The 17,459-nt window shown below is 39.5% G+C and overlaps 1 protein-coding gene across 1 annotated transcript; it reads left to right on the plus strand.

Moving 5' to 3' along the window:
- The first annotated feature begins 11,247 nt into the window (after positions 1-11,247).
- emilin3a (elastin microfibril interfacer 3a) lies at positions 11,248-14,506 on the plus strand. Its single transcript, XM_085260760.1, has 4 exons — positions 11,248-11,464; positions 11,597-11,716; positions 11,817-12,328; positions 12,546-14,506. The coding sequence occupies exons 1-4, from the start codon at positions 11,304-11,306 to the stop codon at positions 14,504-14,506; spliced, it is 2,754 nt and encodes a 917-aa protein (XP_085116886.1). The 5' UTR covers positions 11,248-11,303.
- Positions 14,507-17,459: the final 2,953 nt, after the last annotated feature.

A 17,459-nucleotide genomic window follows, 5' to 3' on the forward strand; every position in this document is an offset into this window, starting at 1 on the left:
TATGGCATTTTTAACCTCAAAATGTTTCAAAAAGGAGAAAAAATGGGAAAATGTGACAGAAATAATAAAGAAAATCTAATCCTAGAATCTGCACACATAAAAACAAATCATTTGAGTAAGTAAAAAACTAAATAATGAAAGAAATATTGATTCCACAACAAAAAATGTGTCCTCATTAAAAAAATCGAGAACAGAGACATATTTTTAGTCTGGTTTAAAAGGAGAATGTTGAGCAGATGTAAGTTTGTGGAGAATTCAGACAATCAAGGAGTGCTCCATGAGCTGGTTTTGAATTCTACAGCAAGCAGACAATTAAATGATGACCCAACTGATCTCTAGACTTATATTTTTAAAGTAAAAGATGCTGTAACACAGTCATTTCCTAACTTTGGGGATAAATAAAGTGCTTTGTCTTATTGTTGTTCTAAAGATTTGGATTCTGTACTTTTACTCCATGTGTCTTACACATTATCAAACACCATTTCAATTCAATTTTACTTATATTGCACCAAAATTTGAAAGCAGAGATCTCAAGTAATATTAATATATATATAATGACAAAAGTTGGATGGACACATAAAATATGCTACAATTCTTTCTACCTGAGATTAAATTCAAAGAATGTCTTTAAAATAAAAATAAAGTTTGACATTTTGGATTTTGAGAACAAAGTTTACTCTCTTTATAGAGAGAGTGATTTCACTGCCTCCATCTCACTCTATCACAATCCCTTACCATATCCTCTTTCATTACATCCATGAATCTTTTCTGTTCTTCTTCGTTGCCTCCTGCCTGACAGCTCCATATTCAGCATTCTTTGTCCAGTATATCCTCTATCCCTCCTCTGTGACTGTGTCTCCAAAATGCTAAATCTGAGCTGTCTGATGTACTCATCCTGGTCACTCCAAGTTGAAACCATAACATCTTAAACTGTGCCTCCTCCAGCTCTGCCTCCATCAACACCTCAAAGTGTCAAAATATTGTAGTGATGTTAATGAGTTAAGTCCCGCATGGACAAAAACAAATTCTCAGTTAATGCTGTCAGTTTTTATAAGGTCATGTGATATTAATTAGGACTATTATCAGGAGACTTCTTATTCATGTTTGGTAGTTTAATCAGTATGTCTTTTTTTAATCCGTGGTTTTTATTTGACAGAGATTCTTAAAGAGCTCAAAGGTCTAATCCATTGAATGCATGTGTTGGTGCAGAGAGCTTTCATTTCCCAATTATAGCTTCCAAAAAACGGTAGCCGTGTAGAAGGCTTTCTTCTCTGATATGTAGTGAAGTAGGGGTATTAGACTGTAAAATCTGATAAGCTGGCTTTGCTTAAAACATTATGCAAACTCGTTACCTGAGAAAATAAGTAACATCAGCTTAAAAGGGGTGATTTATAATAATGTGTTTACTTTGAGCATGCAGTATTGGAGAAGGATAAGTCATATAAAGTTTTTATGGTACAACAAAGCAATGAATCTCTTTAATATTATGTTAAATGCATTCTATACAACCTCAGTTTAGCATTTTTTTTATTAGACAGGAAAAAAGAAAGCTGGTCTTCTTCACATTTAAACACAAACCCTGAACATGAACATTGACTGCGAGTCACCGGTTGCTACTAATATAAAATGTTGTTGCACAAGAATTAAGGACTAAACAATGCATGACTGAAATAATGATCAACTCTATTAAAGATTTAAAGTCAAACATTAACAGCTGCATGTGCAGAAGTGTTCTAGACTGAGAAAATGCGCTTTAAACATGTATATTATGGCATTATTGTGACATCGTAGAGCGTCATATTAAAAAAATTAAAGTATGTTGTACAGCTCTCTACATTCTCTTTCAGATGCTTTATTACTCCATATGTTTCTTTTTTCAAGTTCAACTGTGACCTTGGGTGCTAACAATAAAGGTCTAGGTCAAATGTTTAACCAGCCTAGGTATTTATGCCTTTATGCCGAAGGTCTCTTTCTGTTAAATGGAAACTTTTTTCCTTCGCCCTTCATTGGGGTTCTGTCTATACTATTCCAGGGTCTTTCTATTATATTATAAAGCACCATAAAGTGCTTTGAAAAGCTGCACTGTAAAAGTAATTAAAGGGCACCAAGCAACCCAGCTAAAATGAATTTAACATTTTGAAACTCCCTTGCTTATTCAGTCAGTCAGTAAGTCTGACAGAGACACGTTGTAAGATAAGATAAGATAAGATAAGATAAGATAACTCTTTATTGTCATTGCACAGTCATACATAGTACAGTAGTACAATGAAATTGGAAAAACTGTCCTACGTCGGCACTACATATAACACAACACGACACGATATGACACATCACAACGTAACAAACAACACAACACAGTATATTAACTTAGTATAAAAAAGAAGAATAAGTGTATGTGTATTGCACACTGTTGTTATTGCACATTAATTATTATTGCACCTTGTTATAAATATAAATATTATTGTTATCGTTTTAAACATTGTTACCTCCCCCTAAAAAGTCCAGGGAGGTATCCAGTCAGGTCAGCTATTTACATTGATCAGGGCTATTGCCCTGTTGTAAAAGCTGTCCTTGAGTCTATTTGTTCGGGACCTCAGCAGCCTGAACCTCCTGCCAGACGGCAGCAGCTTAAACACCCGGTGCTTTACTTGGTGAGTTTAACAGGTGCAGCCAGCACCCGTCACGTAGTTTCCACAGTTTCTGGTCTTTAAGCTAAGTTGCAATTTTTAATCATTGCCAAAATAAAATTTTAACAGTGTTTCTTTAAAGGCAGGTGTGTCAAACACAAGGCCCGGCTCCAGAATCGACTGATCAAGGTCTCTACACTGGGAATAAAATTTTTGTTTGGCAGCTTTTCCTATTGATGAAGAGCTCTCCCAATGCTAGTAATACTAGCAAAGTACTTAAGTGATAAATAAACAATTATATGACACAACATTTCCCATTTTTTCACCACCTACAATAAAAATGTCTATTTTCTTTTACAATGCGTAGTTCATATGTAGTTAAACTTTCTTAGAATGATGGATTGGAGAGCTTCTTTGGTATGGCACACTTAAGATCAAAGTGAGGTGTGTACTGTGCATGTGGCCCACAATGTAAAATGAGTTTAACATCTATTCTTTAAGGCATGGCAAAAGACATACAAGCATTTCACGTTGCATATCAAAACTGAGGATGGTTGCTTAAGGACCCAGAGGTCCCTTCAGTATATAGTGCCCTTTATTCCTAGCTACACAGTTGTTCACAGTGACAGCTGCTCACAGTGATAACACGCTCTCTCTGGGTTTATTAGAATCAAAAGATGCCAAGGATGTATGTAAGGAGGAGCCCCCTGCTGTTTTGTTTGCTGTTGCATCATGTGGTTGATGTTTATTTGAAATGATTGCACGCTAGATGACAACATCTGCCAGACATCCTCCCACTATCAACACAGTGTTCTTCAAATTCACTGCTGATGATCGCTGCCTGGCCTGATTTTTCAAAACCCCGGTCCAAAGGAATGGCATTGTAATTTATCTAGACTATAAAACCCAGCTGACTGGTTTGAGTTTAATTGGCAGGGTGTGGACATGAGTCGTTTCTGCAAAATCTTCTGAGGAAACAGAATGCAGCATCAGTGCTCCTTTTAAACTTTAAGCATTGGCACATTTGGCCTGGTTAGAGCTCTAAAAGATGAAAGGAACTGTTTGAATTTATAGTTTCCACAGGAGAGAACATCAAAGAGCCTCAAATATTAATAATAGACATTTGAGGCTTACACTCAGCAGCCCGGCTTTGTTTTAATGTTTGACTGAGGAATTAGATTTTTTGGTCAGTCCAAAAAAAAAAAAAACACCCAAAAAACCCCACTGGGCTCAGTTTGTTTAAATAAATATCAGACTGTAACAGTAAGAGATGCAGCCAGAGCCAAAGTTTCTTGTATTGTGATCATATTCCAAATTTTTTTTATCAGTTGATTGCAAAAACAGAAAATTAGAAGAAAAAGGGAGACACTGGAGTGAGGTGTAGTTAACACAAGGGGGCAGTCTTAGTTTGATAACAGTGAGACATTGTGCGTAGGTTGATTTTGTGAAACATGGGACAGGATTATATGAAATGTGCAATGTGAACAACACAACACACAGCAGAAATCCAACTGAGGCCACAAAATACTTAATTACCATCATTATTATTAAATTATTCACATTGTTTAGTCTACATCAAAATGGACTGATTCTACTGACTTTAGCTCCATGTTTTTATTCATGGACTCTACTAAAGCTACTCTGCGTGATCCACATTTAAAAATAGTTGGAAAATGAACCCTTTTTATCCCACTCATCTCTGGAACTGCTTCTCATTAAAACCTGTTTTCTTCTGATTGGCTGTCCTTCACAAACACAAGGTCTGGACTTCTGGTAGGTGGGACTTCTGTGCTCACAGTCAGACCTGTATGTCTGAGATGATCATACTGTGGATATTCACACTCTTTGAGATTCAAAAGTAGACAAAAACGGTCTGAAATTGAGCATTTAGAGCAGTTTGATGGACTCACAGGGATCACTCACACATACACTGACCTCTTTAGTCAGTTTGCATGTTTTCCTCGTGTTTGCATGGGTTCTCCCCAGGCACTCAGGCTTCCTTCGACAGTTCAAAGACAGTTAGTTGGAAACAATAAATTGCCCATAGGTGTGGATGTCCGAGTGAATGTGAGCGTGAATGGTTGTCTCTGTCTCTGTGTTAGCCCTGCGACAGACTGGCGACCTGTCCAGGGTTGCCCTAAGACAGCTGGGATAGGCTCCAGCGCCCCCCACGACCCTGAAAAGGATAAGCAGAACCGAATGGTTGGATGGATGGATGTGTCACATTATATAGAATGAAAAAAATCATAATGGCTCCCGTTTAAAACTATCTAAAGCATTCAAATAAATTAAAAATAGCTGAAAATTGACTTATCAGCTGTTTGTCTTTGAAATATCATTAATCTGTAAAATCCAGCATGTTAATACAAAATAAATGACACTTTTTGCCCATCTTTCTTCTGCGTGTTGCTTTTCTAATCTGTTGAGAAGGATTGCAAAATAATACGGTTTTTTTTCAGTCAATCTGTTGAATAAATTTTCGATCAACAATCCAAATACATTCTTAACCTTAGCGAGACTGAAATCATCAGAAATTTGCTGATCAGTGGGTTAAATTTCTGTCAACAAGCTAACATCAGTTAACCCACTAATGCCTTTAGCTCTAGGGCTAAGAGACAATAATGGAAGAGATGGCATCTCTTCTGTTTGAATCAAATCAATGAGGAAATCTGCAGAGTGCTAAAGGATCCCCAAAGGCCGTCCAAACAGGCATTTAATTATCCAGCTGTCTATATGTGAGTCTGTAAATATAATGAAAATATACACCGTGGAAAGAATCCAGGAAATCTCAGGATTTTCTCTGTTGTTCAGATAGTGAAATGCTGAGTCAGGACTCCAGCTGAAACCTGTCTGTTTCTTTTTGCTGCATTAAAGTCTTATATAATTAACTAAAAGTTAACTTAAGAGTTTTGGACAATTCAGCACCTATTGCATGTTTCATGAGATTTTTAAGTTGAACTGTTGAGCTGTTTTGTAAAAATGGCTTTGGTGCAACCATTTAACCAGAGTGCTGCCAGTGCCTGAATGATTTGCCCCAACAACTATACTCTTTTTTGATACATACATAAACACAGGTTAATAATCACTCTCTGTGGTTTGTTATTAGTATGCAGGCTGCTGAAATGTCATCTTACGGTTTTTGATTGAGCGACAAAATACTTATGAATACAAACTCATGAATTAAACAAAGGAAAAGGGTACAGAATGCAATGTATTTAAAAAAAACAGTCAGTATTGTAGAATGTTTTTCAGCAATGGTAAAAAAACAAAACAAAACTGTTCCACACACAAACAGAAAACGTAAGACTTTTTATCAGCAAGACAACAGAAAGCAGGAAGGATCACAGCGGAAAAAAAACGAGAGCTTTCTAAGCCAATTTGTGGCAAAACAGTTTTTGCATCCGTATGGAAATGTGTGTGTGTGTGTGTGTGTAGGTGTGTGTGTGTGTCTCCAGATGTGTACACAATGCTATGAGTCTGGCACCGACAAACACACTAAACCTCTTAACAAACCTGTGAAGTGCGCCGTGACCCCTGGCTCCACATGTGGCCACTAAATTAGGTTTGCTCAGGCCAACATTTGTCTTATTTATTGACTAAATCTTTTGAGAAGGTGAGAAGAAGGGCTCACAATCAATTCAGCATCCCAATTAAACAACTAAAACACTAAAACACTGACTTAAAAATATGCCAACATGGATTCACCAAAAGCCGACGGATTTGACATGAAGAGATTTAAGAAAGCACATAAAAGTGGACACACAAGCGCAGGAAACAAGCTCCAAGTTTGCAAGGCGCTGTTTGTTCTTTCACACAGCTGTGAATAAACAATAGTGGATTAAGACCACTCTAAGAAACAAAAAAAGGGCCACAAATAAAGAGGAAGCTGTAACATTTGCTACAGTTATCATGATGAATAAGTGCTGCACTGACTTTGTAGCTGTTGCTATATCATCATATAGCAGAAAGAAACAAACAGGCTGCTGAGGATTTGAAACCAGACTCGACTCACAACACTAAGTTTACTTCACTGCAAAAAGAAACTATAAATAATATATAGATCTTTTATACACTTTGGATTGTGCTTCAACTCAATAGTGATTTAATTTGCAAATATTATATGAGTCAGCACTGTTGGGAAAGTGCTGCAAAAGCCCCACAGTCCTGCAACACAGACTTAGCTGAAAACTTAAGGCACACACAAAGAGATTTACAGGCCAGTTCAGAATTTGGACGGTTGGTGTTAAAATTAAATAAGCACAAAAAAACAAAGAAAGGAGAAACAACAATGCAGCTCCCCATATGCTGCAAAGTTATATGGTGCTCAGTTATTCACAGGCATGCAGGACTAACCCTGCGTCCACCAACAGCTCAAGTCTGACATAAGCATTATGACGGGCAGGTGAGTGGAGGCTAAAACACTTGTAACTGTGTGATGCCATTCAGGGAAACTTCAGGGTGGAGCTGAATAGAGAAGAAAGCTGCACTTGTTTTACAGGAGCAGAGCTCTGCAACATGTTTCACGTGATACAATGAGAGCTTGTTTACAAATCAAGAGGGTTAAAGTGCTGATGGATAATATTAAAGAACACACATGCTGCTGTGTATCTGTGCTGATCCGGTGTTTCCAGGTAAAAGAGGTGGGACCTGGTATAAACAGGAAACAGGAAATGGGTCTGCTTCTAAAACAAGTCAATCAAAAGATCTCGGCAAAGTAATGGATATAATGTGAGTTTTGTTCAAAATTAGGTCGAATGTCACATTTTTCAGAGCCTACGGTGCAATGGTAGCATGTACATATAGACATCAGCAGGAGGAAAATAAGAAACTCCAGATCAAATAAGTCTGTCAGTATACGCCAGGTGATCATTGTAAAATATTAAAATTAAAAATCATATTCTGCACTCATGTGCAACACATAGGACACGATGAGGTTATTAAGGAAGCAGGATTTTACTTTTGTACAACATATGGCCCCTGAGGGGCTGAAACATGAAGTGCCAAAAACCAAAGTTCCTCTAATGGGAGCTTGCGTCTGGCTCCAAAAGCGAGTCTGTCCCCATAGACACCCATGTTAAAATGCTCAGCTTTACAGCAGAAATAAACATGTTTACATCCTGGGAAAAAAAAACTTTGATTCTATAATTTCCCAAAACTGTGACAACTGGGAAAAAAAGATTTATTCACTATTATATTGCAATATTTTGTGTAGTGATACTGTATCGATACAGGGACAGGGATTTTATTAAATAAATTAAAATACTCATGATGGGAGATAACCACTCTGCAATCATCCGCAGTCTGACTTGGACTGACTGCAATCACTCAGAGACCGTGCTATCTAATTTATAAATGCAGACATGTTGCCATCAGTCTGAATGAGTCTTCTTCCATGCATGCAGGTCATGGGAACTCAACTCAGCTGGCCGCCAGCTGATTTAATTCTGGTTAGGCTTCTAAGTGCAAATGTAACAGTTAACTGTGGACTTCCATTAAATGTGAATTCCTGTTTATGTAAACAGCAACATGTGAGTTTTACTGATTTATCAAATTTAATTAGTGTATTATCCGAAATAGATTGCATGTAATTGCCAACCTGACCCCATATGATCACAGACTGACTCTGTTTTATTAAAACATCTATGTTAGGGACGGTGTCAGCCTCCTCAACAATCTCATTTTGCAGCAAAAATCAAGTGTCTGAAGTGAGATAACTTTATCAAAGTTTAACTTTCAGGACATAATTTGCAGTTTAAAATGGTGATAAATCGTTACATTAAATGTTAAACAACTGGATAATTTCAGTTTTTCCACACACATCCATTCCTGATCTGGCTGTTCTAACTTTACAGTTACTATAATTTCAATCCAAGACTTGAAGAGTTTTACAAGTACCTGTAGATTCAGTCTTTACGAATCGCACTCAGCATCTCACACAATGTTAAAATCACAATTGTGTGTTGTCTGGTGATTCACACCTCTACCAAATATGTTTAAAAAAATGAACTTGACAAAGAAATTGATGACATCATTGTTGCTGCATCTTTTACATACAGTCTATGTGTAGAGTTAACTTTACCAACATTAAATAAGCAATTTAGCCTCCACTGAAGGGTTAAAGATGAATGACAGGGAGACTTCTGCTTCACAGTTTTCTTTGTTGATGCTTCCTTAAATCTTTTTTTGTATATACTTTTGTATAGTATATATATTAGACCCATAAAAGCTATTTAAATAAATCTATCTGCAAAGTTTATTTTCAAGAAATAAAAAATAAAAGCTGGGTCTGAGCCAGGAAACCAACCAATTTAAATGAATTCTAAAATTTTCTGCCCAGAACAGTGGTCAAATATTCAGCCAGAATTATGCCAGAAGCTTGTCAATGGCCTCCAAAAGTGTCTGGTTGAGATGCAACTTGCTAAGCAACATTTAACCAAATATAGAGCCTGTATGTACACTTTTAACTCCATGTGCATTATAAAAATATAAAATAAAATCAAACTTGGGAACCCAATTCTTGCTTTTTAAGTCATTAAAGATGTGTGCTGCACAGTTAATTCACTCTGAAAAACAAAATTCCCAGATCAAATAAATCATTAAAAGATTCATGCCCATGAAGAGTGTATGTATACTTTTGACCACAACTGTAACAAAAGTAGCACTCAAAGACGCATCATCTGCCAACAACACCACGGTTTTAAAAATAGATGAATCCTGAATCACGACCAGAACTTAATGAGGTCATGTTTTGCCCATGACTCATCTTTTCATTCATGTTATGAAAGTCATCCTGGTAGTTCTTGTATAATTTTGCCAACAAACAGCAGTAAAAACATAAGAAAAAGTTAAATTTTTTTCTTTGTAAATGAATGAGGTATGAAGCTAATACTGCAAAGTGGCAGAACTGAAATATGAGCCTAAAAAAATACTTAGTTTACCTCCAATGTTTGTACAATACTTTCCATGTTATATGGCTTTATGCAACTAAAATGTTGCTTCATATAACCAGAAAGTGGAAAGTGTCCTAGCTGTGGTGCAATGGAGCTCCCGGGCGTGTTTCTGTACCCAGGGCGGTGAACTTAAACTGGACAAGAGCCGTGTTGTGCATGAATGTGTGGAATTGTGGGGCTCAGCACTCAGTCATGGGTGTGTACTGTCAAAGCCTTTAACACAGGGCATTTGTTTCTGTTTGTTCCCCTTTCTGGAGGTTTGCTGTTAAATGAAGGCTCAGACCGTGTCAACGTGTATGTGTGAAGTCAGGGAGGCCAAGATGTGTCACCTCATATACTGTCAGGTCGTCACATAACCTCAACACTATCATCACAGCTCGGCTGTTCTAGTGAGAAAATGTGTGTGCCATCCCATTTGGGGCTCATAAAATATTGATAGCACATATTTAAGATTACTTTTTTATGTTAGCATCAAGCTAAAAGGTCAAACATTTCCTGGTTTCAGCCTCTGAATGTGAGAATTTTCTACTTCATTACTTCTACTTCATGTTACACTGTGTTATATATTATGACAAATTACTAGCTAACTGGATTTACTTGAATGTTTTCATATTATCTAACATTGCTGTATGCTGGATGCAAAGACTATATCTGATATATTCTTCACATAGCATTCACTGGTGTTGTCAGCTCATATCAGGCTATTGGCAAATAGGATGACATTTACTGATATCAGAAGCTGATTTTTTTATTTTTGTGTCACATCAATTTTACACTGGCTAAAAGAGCAAAGAAAATGAAAGAAAGGGCTATCTCTCTGGGGTGATGTAAACAAATAACTGGAAAAAAAATTGGATAAAAAATGGCAGCTATGAACACATGATATACAATCAAATTTTACATTTATTAAAAATCTATAAATCAAATCTATAGCAATAGTTACACATCAAATCAAATCCATTTGAAGACCTTCTAAACATTAATATTAGAATAAGCAGTAAGTCTGTCTCTTGACTGCTTCTTACTTACAGCAGTGAAGGCATGTTTTCTTATTTAGTTTTTATATTAAAACAAGGCTTTTACCCTGAACATGATGTTCTTGTTTTGTTTTTTCTATATATAATGTTTATGCATGTCTTTCTTACTTTATATTCTAAAGGGTGAATAAATAACCTTCCCATTTTGGGACAAAGCTGGGTACTATACTCGTTGGAGGTGATGCAGCGTTTCCTCTCTGGTTTGCCGTGATGTCACTAAAGGAAAAAAGCTACTGAGAGCTCAGCTGCTGTTCTGGTTGGTGAAAGCAGCTTCCAGAATTCTCATATATTAAAATTATATAGATGACAACCACAAAAGAGTCACAGGTGGGACATTAACCGGGGAGATGATGGGTTTTTCCCTCCTGTGTTGTCAATAGGGTGTTACTTTGAGGAGGCTGAGTGGGAGGAGATATGCAGATGGAGCCGGTGGAGCCTTTTTAGTGGCGTCTGTAGTCCCCCCCCCAAACTCACAGTGGACTTTTGTCACGGGAGTCCACTACAACCACAGCCAGCATCAGCACTCACAGGGTGGCATTTTGCTGTATAACCTAGAAATTCAAGTCTTTTTACAAGCAAGTGGAGAATATTTGAATATTTGTGGCCTCTGCTGTCCCTTGATAAAGGAATACTTTTTTCTGTTTTCAGTTTGAAGAGTTTTTTCACTCAACTTTTCACTGGACACGTGAATGCTCAGGATGCTTTTCTCAGGCGTTTTGAGCCTTTTTGTCTTCATGGCCCTATTTTCATCACTTGTTGAAACCAAGATCTACAGACCATTTGAATTTCACCAGTATAAACCTGGGCTTGGTCAACACTACAGCCAAGGAAAACCCACCAGCAGGCACAAGTAAGTGCTGTTTCTCTCCATCTCTGTCATACACATCACCACGTCAGATAATTCAGTGACAAATCTTGTAATTTTTTAAAAATTGCATCTAAGCAAGTTTTTTTCTTTCCTCTTTGATTTCCACTCTGAAAGGAACCACTGTGCCTACGTCACTGAAAAGACAGTGCCCTTCACCATACAGGATGGAGCAGCACCGTATGTAAAAGCCGAGTACAACAAGTGTTCACTGGGCCGCAAATGCCCAGCTCTTTTGTGAGTAAACGCTACTCGTGTGATAGATTTTAATTCAGGTTGCTTCACAGTAAAAAACACTGAATTTATGTTTTTAACCCATTACTGCTGCTCCCCGCAGGTATCGCCTGATGTACAAGCCACTTTACAAGGTGGCACATAAAACCGTCACAGAGCTGGAGTGGCGTTGTTGCCCTGGGTACTCTGGTTATGGATGTATGGAGGGACATCCAGTTTATCAACACCCTATGAAAATGATGCCACCATTCAAGGGCCCACCAATGAGAGAGTCCCAGTTTAAGGGCCCCCCTAGCAAAGTCCCGATGTTCAAGGGCCCACATGTTAACACTGCTGTGAAAGCCAGCCCATGGAGTCATCCCAAAGGCCCTCCTACTGGCAGTTTTAACCCCTTCCCAATGCATCCCTTTGGGCCTTCAAGGTCCTCCTCCTACCCAGACATCCCCTTCCAGCCTTATCCATCAGAATCAGAGCCAGCTCCAGAGCATGAAGAGCCACATTACACAGAGACCAACCATGAACATGAGAATAGCCAAGCACCTGAGGAATTTATACCTGAAGAAATCCCCTCTCCTCCCCCCTCTGGTGGTGAACAGCCTGTGGGAGAGGCCACAGGTATGTCCCCATTTTTGAACTGTCCAATAAAGCTAACTGGGTTTTAAAAGTGATGTACCTGAATTTACTTTCTTTTTTTTTTAAGTAAAAGAACAACAAATTCTTAACAAGTTCTTAAAATGAACTAGATTCAAAATGCAGTCACATCAAAGCATAGTGTTTGGGATTTCTTTACTGTGTTTGTCCCCCTTTTAATAGCATCTCTTTATCTCTTCAGGCCATGCTCTTGACAGCGAGACGGAGGAGCGAATATATCATATGGAAGAGGATGTGCGGCGTCTAAATCAGGGTCTGGAGACTTTGAGGGTAACTGTGAATGGGCTAGAGGAAAGCCTGCGAACCTCACTCAGAGAGGATGCTAACAGGATGCTGTCAGCTCTGCTCTCTGCTCCCCCTGGTACTGGTCCTGGTCCTGTTCCTGTTCCCCCTCCAGATGTAGCCTCTCATCCATCCACCTTTGGGTTTGTAGAAATTCCTGGGGGAGACCTTGACACAGGAGATCTAGATGGTAGACATGTTGTTCCAGACCTCGCAGAACTGAATGAAAGGGTTGAAGAGCTTAGAAATGAGGTGCAAGCCAAGACAGCTGAGATTCAGGAAGTCAAAGTGACAGTGATGAGGCATGATGAAGCACTGAAGAAGATTTCTAATAGAACAGGTATTAGAAATCTTTTGGTATCAAACTCCAATGGCAAGCTTGGAAGAGCTATGGAGAAACTGATGGATGCTAAATTAAGCACAGCCAGAACAGAAATTCTTGGCGGATTTGAGAAGCGTGTGGAGAGCGCAGAGGACCGATGCAAGGAGAAAGCTGGGGATGTGCACCGTCAGTGCCAGAAGCAGCAAAGTGAGCGGCAGGAGCAGATGGAGGATGCTCTACAGGAAAGCACCATCAACCTAAGAACAGAGCTGAGAAAGCTCCAAGCACAGATCAATGGTTGTAATGGTACTGAGAGCTGCTGTGGTAGGATGAGTGGACTTACAGAAAGGGTGCAGCTGCTGGAAAGGTCAATGGCAAGCCTCAACCAGTCCCAGGAGCATCTGAGAGTGGAGCTGGGTGGACACAAAGACCACATAGAAGGAATGCTGGAGGGGCGTCTGGCATATGTAGAGGCCAAGCTCAACCTGACTGGGGAGATCAAAAGTGAAGAATCTGGAAGGACAAGTGGTGTCCCAGACAGAGATGCGACTGGACATGCTTTGGAGGCCAAAATGGAGGTTAAGTTGAAGAATCTGGAGTGTCGTTTACTAACAGCTTTGGAGGAGCTGGGTAATGCAACTGCTCTGGAGGATCACATTGTTCCCACTCTGGAGACAGAGCTGGAGTCACTCCGAGGCAGACTGGAGGTGGATGTGGACAGAATGCAAAAGCACCTCAACAATTTGGAAATGCTCTGCACCACTTCATGTCCCTCACCTCAAACAGTTACCATCCAAGGAGACTCTGCTGTGCCAAGTGAAAACCTGGCTTTGGAGCAGAATGTGAAGGAGGTACTGGATATGCAAGGCGACCAGTTGAACACACTCAATGTTACACTGCAGAACATGCTAAAGCGTCTGACCCTCAGGGAGCAGCAGGAACAAGCAGAGCAAGATTCTTCCATCCAGGGTGAGCTAACAATCCTCAAATTCAATGTGCGCTCAGTTAACCACACCCTGAGAGGACTCCAGGATTCCCTGGGGACAGTGGTCCACCAGGTTGGTGAAGCCAACAGTTCTTGGCATCAAAGAGAGACTCGTCTGGCCCAGCAGATAAAGGGCGTGGTGCAGCTGGTTGGACATCAGGCTTCCATGCTTGGGGCAGGTGAGCGCAGACTGACCCGGCTTAAAGGTGAGCTGCAGGAGATGAAGAGACGGCTAGCTGAAGAGGTACGGGGGTGCCGAAGATCAGCTATGGTGGTCCAGAAGGAGGTAACTGAGGTTGGTGGGCGGGTTGCCAGCGTAGAGGACCAGTGTAAGGGCTTAAACTACTTGGCAGACGACCTGGAGAGAATCAGGGAGGAGCTGGAGAGACAGTCAAATGGTCTCCTACTGCAAGTCAGTGGGACTCTCTCTAGCCATGCACAGCAGCTGTCTGAGCTGAAAGGTGAACTGAAAAACTGCACCTCCAAGGCAGAGCCAACAGAGCAGAGTTTAGAGGCTGCAGAGACACGAGGGGATACCTTCGCTCTGAATTAGTTTACTTCATATGGACAATGAATTATAAAACGGCGAAGAGTAAATATTTTGCAGGCGTAAAGGGGTTCCACTAAGCCCATTATTATACAGTTTTTACAATGCAAAGGTTTCGAATGTGCACTGAAATAATGATGTTTTGTCAGCTTACAAAAGGAGAAAACCAAAAGGCAGCTAACTTCAACCGCACTCACAACTGAATCTTGAAATCTAATCATGGTGGTGCTAAGAATAATCAGAGCCTGAGTGATTGAGTGAGAGATAAACAACTGCACCTGTGTTACTCTAAAGCTTTTAAGAAATCATAAATGAACAGTCATTTAATAATGTTTACATGATGAAGTTTTTGTATTGTTTTTTCTTATATTTAGTGTAGATGTAATGTTTTTATATGGCTCTGGCTTTTGAGCATTAGTCTATATTCTTACTGCAGTCCTGCATGAAATGTTTAAAGTATGTAAAGTTTAATTTTTAAGTTTTTCAATACAGACAATTCAATAAAAAATGATTTGATCTTCATGTTCTCTTTTCTATGTTAACTTAGCAGTCAAAGGACTTTTTACTACAAGTCAAATTCACTCATTCCTGCACACAATATAAACGTATATAGCACTTAAATATATATGCTTTTAAGCATATACTAACTATCACACCCACACACACACGCAGATTCACTCAGGGGCAATGTTGTGTTTGGTATTTTACCCAGGGACACTTCAGCATAGAAACAAGAGGAACACTGGAGAAACCAAAAGTAAGCGTGAAAAACAAACAAATAGTTAATTAACTAAAATTAGAGCTAATTAGAACTTGATCAGTTTCAACAAACATGCACCAAGTACTTTTGTATTGTACTACTGTACAAATATAATCTATCCATCCATCAAAATACTTTATTTCATATCTAAGTCTAGCCCCATATAATGCAAATGTAACACTGTGGTGTGTGCTCCAAAATATTTACACAACTCCCTAAAAGGAACTAAAAATTAGGATGAATTGAATCTTATTATGATTTCCCTTGCTAGTGTTCCATCCATCCATCCTTCCATTCATTCTTTTCCAATTATACACTTCATAAGCATGTTTGGACTGTGGGAGAAAGCCTGATTACCCTGAGGCAAAGGGTGAACCCGCACAGTCCACACAGAAAGGTCCCAGTCTTCAAACTCGAAACCCTCCCTCCTGCTGCCACCGAAGGCAAGCTGTAACTCTGCTATAGTTCTGTAGTCATGTTTCACTCTGGAAGTGAAAAGTGTTGGTGCAGAGGAGTGAGGACACCACAAGAGGGCAATAGAGAAGCATTAATAGACTCAACTGAAAAGTGCAGGGAGCATTGAAGTATGAGTGTAAATGATGTCTCCCTTCCAAAAAATTAAGTTCGCAGGGACAGGCCGTGCTTGCCAGAGGAAAATTACAAATTTGCATTATAGCCAAGGTGATGGAGAAAGACAGCCAAAGAGCCCTTCAGTGCAGCAGAAGCAGCCTACATCTCATTCTCTCTCTAGGCTACAAATTTACCAGCCCAGTTTTCTGAGCGCAGTCCTCATTGGGCAGTTACAATGGGGCAAAAGGTGACCTTGCTAATAACCTTCCCCTGTTAGTTCCTGTTTCCCCATCGAACAAACAACCATTAAAATGACAGCTACGTGGGAGATGAGCCCACTGCTGTGAGAAAACTTTTTAGCCCGAGACACGTGGTGAATAATAATGATGGAAAATGCCACGGAGGGAAGGAGGGCAGACGGAAGAGATAGACACCAAATTTATGTCTGCTGAGAAGATGAGCGATGGAGCAATCTCAAGACCAATATACACCTCGATAATAATGATGCAGGTCTGCACATGCATATTGAGGAAGTGAGGGGGAGAGATGTCCACGGCTTACAGAAGCAACTGCTGCATATAACTGCCCAAAAACCATAAAAAAGTATTAAACTATTCTGTCTCTGCTAGACTACAAATCCCACATTATCTTTTCTTAGTTTGAGTGTACGTATTTTTATTATTCTTGCAGTGCCTCCACGTTCATACAAACCCAGACAACAACACATTAATCATGTTTGTTTCCAACTAGACACTTGGACAGAAAGGGCAGCCAGGACTCTGGCGAATTTGTCCCCTCTGACTCTCTTCACTGCTCACTCATGGATCCGATTCAGAGTTACATTTCCTGCACAACTCACAAACAGCGCCTGGCCAAAGGAAGCTCCAAAATCACAAAAGGCAAAGCTTTGGCACAGACACAGAGGACAAAGGATACAGAGTAAAAAGGGGGGCACACTGGAGGAAAATGTGAATCATCTGATAAAATGTCCTCTGTAGAAGTTTAAGGTGAGAGGAGAGATTTTGTCCCCATTATAGTGATGGCCAGAGAACAGACAGGGTTGATTACAGCTGGCTCAGAAGCAAGGAAGCCCAGGAGAGGCTTACCTTAAATCAAGGTCTCAGGGCTACTTAGTAATAAGCTTCAGGATTTGGCATTCTCCAGGAAGAACTACTGGGTGTTTTGGGGTGTATAGCTGAAAAGTTATTGGTGAAAAGTTTTACTATCATAAAAATCAGGTTAAACAACAATAGATCCAAGTTGTTTGTACTTGGTTTGTGACCAGTTGCATACAATTAAAATAAAATTAACCATCATTAGTTTTGAAAATGCAAAATGAGGTCAAACTTTCTACCAGGAGGAATAACATATATATTGAGAGACAAACTTTAAATTACAAGAGTGGCAATGTGAAAAGTTTGCAATGACACTAGAGAAACCTGCTCTCCCTAAGGAGTCCCACCTGACGCCAGTGACTCCCATTACAAATACCCTGCGTGATTCCAATTAAACAAATTGAATGACAACAGTAAAAGCCACTCAAGGAAAGTGAAGAAGGTTTATCATTCTGGAAAAAGAAAAAGAGGAAGTGAGGGGAAAAAAGCAGGACAGGGGTGAGCAGATAATAAC

Source organism: Mchenga conophoros, linkage group LG20, assembly GCF_057382185.1.
Source record: "Mchenga conophoros isolate Kocher_MC1m ecotype Shallow Benthic linkage group LG20, M_conophoros_male_GT1.1, whole genome shotgun sequence".
NCBI lineage: Eukaryota > Metazoa > Chordata > Actinopteri > Cichliformes > Cichlidae > Mchenga > Mchenga conophoros.